Source organism: Brassica oleracea, chromosome C1 (genome assembly GCF_000695525.1).
Source record: "Brassica oleracea var. oleracea cultivar TO1000 chromosome C1, BOL, whole genome shotgun sequence".
In the NCBI taxonomy this organism is placed as follows: domain Eukaryota; kingdom Viridiplantae; phylum Streptophyta; class Magnoliopsida; order Brassicales; family Brassicaceae; genus Brassica; species Brassica oleracea.
This window is the reverse complement of record NC_027748.1, coordinates 18358778-18361568: the sequence shown is the minus strand read 5'-3', so window position 1 is coordinate 18361568 and position 2791 is coordinate 18358778. Positions and strand designations below refer to the sequence as shown.

The 2791-nt window shown below is 35.2% G+C and overlaps 1 protein-coding gene across 1 annotated transcript in view; it reads left to right on the top strand.

The window, feature by feature from the left end:
* LOC106341290 (probable methyltransferase PMT27) overlaps positions 1-2315 on the top strand; it is a 4813-nt gene extending 2498 nt beyond the window's left edge. The window contains exons 3-7 of the mRNA XM_013780093.1: positions 595-976; positions 1052-1226; positions 1338-1610; positions 1707-1901; positions 1976-2315. Coding sequence (XP_013635547.1) covers positions 595-976; positions 1052-1226; positions 1338-1610; positions 1707-1901; positions 1976-2183 — 1233 coding nt within the window. The 3' untranslated portion in view covers positions 2184-2315. The remainder of the gene's footprint in view (positions 1-594; positions 977-1051; positions 1227-1337; positions 1611-1706; positions 1902-1975) is intronic.
* Positions 2316-2791: the final 476 nt, after the last annotated feature.

Sequence of the window (2791 nt, the reverse complement as noted above, 5' to 3'; positions counted from 1 at the left end):
AAGTATGCATTATACAAAATAATATATATTTAAAATCCATACGCAAAAACATAAAAGTTGTTATAGGCCTCTTTCTGACACATGCACACTCCACTATGAATAAGAATTAAAAAGAAAAAACAGTATTGTCATCAAACTTTATCACAAATCCACATTTGTACATCTATAATTATGAGTTGGACAATTAGTTAATTTGATACAATATCAAAGCAAGAATAATCGAAAAACAACTATACCACCGCATACTAATAAGTAACACATAACAGATAACCAAATTTTTGAATCTTAAAACAAATTTCAACTCGAACATTTAGTGAATATCAAATTAACTAATATTCCGCCCGTAGGGCGGGCCGACCCTAGTTTATTTTATATTTGAGTTTTAGTTTATCGATTATGGTTTAATAGTATTTAGGACTAAAGTTAAGTAAGAGTTCATGATTTGGAGTAATTTGGTTACATTTCAATTAATAAAGTTTGAGGGTTTTTCTTTTCTAATGCTATTTTTTTTGTCACAACTTTTTTGGTGCTATCTATGTGATTTGTCCTATAAAGTTTTTGTAAATCTATTGCCTCTTTTTCTCCTATTGGCAGGCTTTGAAAAATATTGCTTGGGGTAAACGTACTAGAGTTGTATTAGATGTTGGATGTGGAGTGGCGAGCTTTGGTGGTTTCTTATTTGAAAGAGATGTTATAGCCATGTCGCTTGCACCAAAAGATGAACATGAGGCTCAGGTTCAGTTTGCTCTTGAAAGGAAGATTCCAGCCATCTCTGCGGTGATGGGCTCTAAGAGATTACCCTTTCCGAGTAGAGTGTTTGACCTTATCCACTGCGCACGTTGCAGAGTCCCTTGGCACAATGAAGGTGGTATGCTTCTTCTAGAACTGAATCGGATGCTTCGCCCTGGAGGTTATTTTGTCTGGTCAGCAACACCAGTATACCAGAAGCTCGAAGAAGATGTTCAAATCTGGAAAGGTATGGTTTGAACTAAAAAGTGTTCTCGTTTCTTTGTTTGTTTCAATGATGCTGACATGTTTTTGAGTTATGTAGAGATGTCTGCGCTGACAAAATCCATGTGTTGGGAACTTGTGACAATCAACAAGGATAAACTCAATGGTATTGGTGCTGCCATCTACCAGAAACCTACCACGAATGAATGTTATGAGAAACGAAAGCGAAACAGGCCTCCCATGTGCAAAAATAATGATGATGCAAATGCAGCCTGGTATGACTATTTCCATATATGAATAAATAGCGTAAATTTAAAAGTAAATAATGAAAAACCTATAAATCTTCAATAGAGCAAAGAAAATTAAAGCTCAAATGATAATTTCAGGTACGTACCGCTACAAGCATGCATGCATAAAGCTCCCACCAATGTGGTCGAGAGAGGGAGCAAGTGGCCTGTGAACTGGCCACGTAGGCTTCAAACACCTCCTTACTGGCTAAACAGCTCTCAAATGGGGATCTATGGGAAACCAGCTCCTCGAGACTTCACTACAGATTATGAACATTGGAAGCACGTTGTTAGCAAAGTATACATGAACGAGATAGGGATCAGCTGGTCTAATGTGAGGAATGTAATGGACATGCGAGCTGTCTACGGAGGGTAAGCATCAACGAGAAAAACTAAAAGAGATGAAAGAGATAGGACTCAATCACTAAAACTGAAGCTTTTTAAAAAAACATTTCAAACGTACGACAGGTTTGCAGCAGCTCTAAAGGACTTGCAAGTGTGGGTCATGAACGTAGTAAACATTAACTCACCAGATACATTACCGATAATCTACGAGAGAGGCTTGTTCGGAATATATCATGACTGGTGTGAATCTTTTAGCACATACCCTCGGAGTTATGATCTCTTGCATGCAGATCATCTCTTCTCCAAGTTGAGACCAAGGTACTACAAGCTTAAGCCTTTTCCACACCTTTTGGCTATTTCCATCAGCAATCCTGACAAATTCTATTTTGAAGGTGCAATCTTGTTCCAGTAATGGCAGAAGTGGATAGAATAGTAAGACCAGGAGGTAAACTAATAGTCCGTGATGAAGCCAATGTGATAAGAGAGATAGAGAACATGTTGAAGTCATTGCACTGGGATGTTCATCTAACCTTCTCTAAGCACCAAGAAGGAATATTAAGTGCACAAAAAGGATTCTGGAGACCAGATACTTCTCCCTGAAATATTAAGAAGATAATATTTATGAAATCTGCAACTGGAGCAGCATTATATAATATACATTTATTTATAAGGCCAAAAATCATTTCATGTTTCTAGAATTTGATTAAAAATTTGTTAACTATAAGCAATAGTTGTTTATATTCTTGAACTATAGACTAATTAGAACATATTTTCAGTTCATACTTGCTATGTATTTGACATGGTTATACTTTTCTTATGTAACTCCTATGACTATGAGTCACGTGAGTTTTTCAAGATTAGCCCATCTTTTCAATTCAAACCCAAAACCAATCTCTTTCTTTTTGTCATTACTATTCATCAATGAATTTTCTATACTATCCCTATATTTTTTGGATTATTTTCTAAATTGTCATTATTATTTAATTTTTTTTATTAATTTCGAAATTCACAAAAACCAAATACACCCACACCATTTCTTCTTATTTACAATAATGTCATTATCATCAATTTTTCCAACCATCATGAACCACCATTTTTGATCTCTTAAAGCTCTAGAATTCAATTTTTAACCATTTTTTTCTCATTCTAAACCAACAAATCATCATTTCCTCTCATGTCCTCTACATTTCCATCTAAAAAACACATAA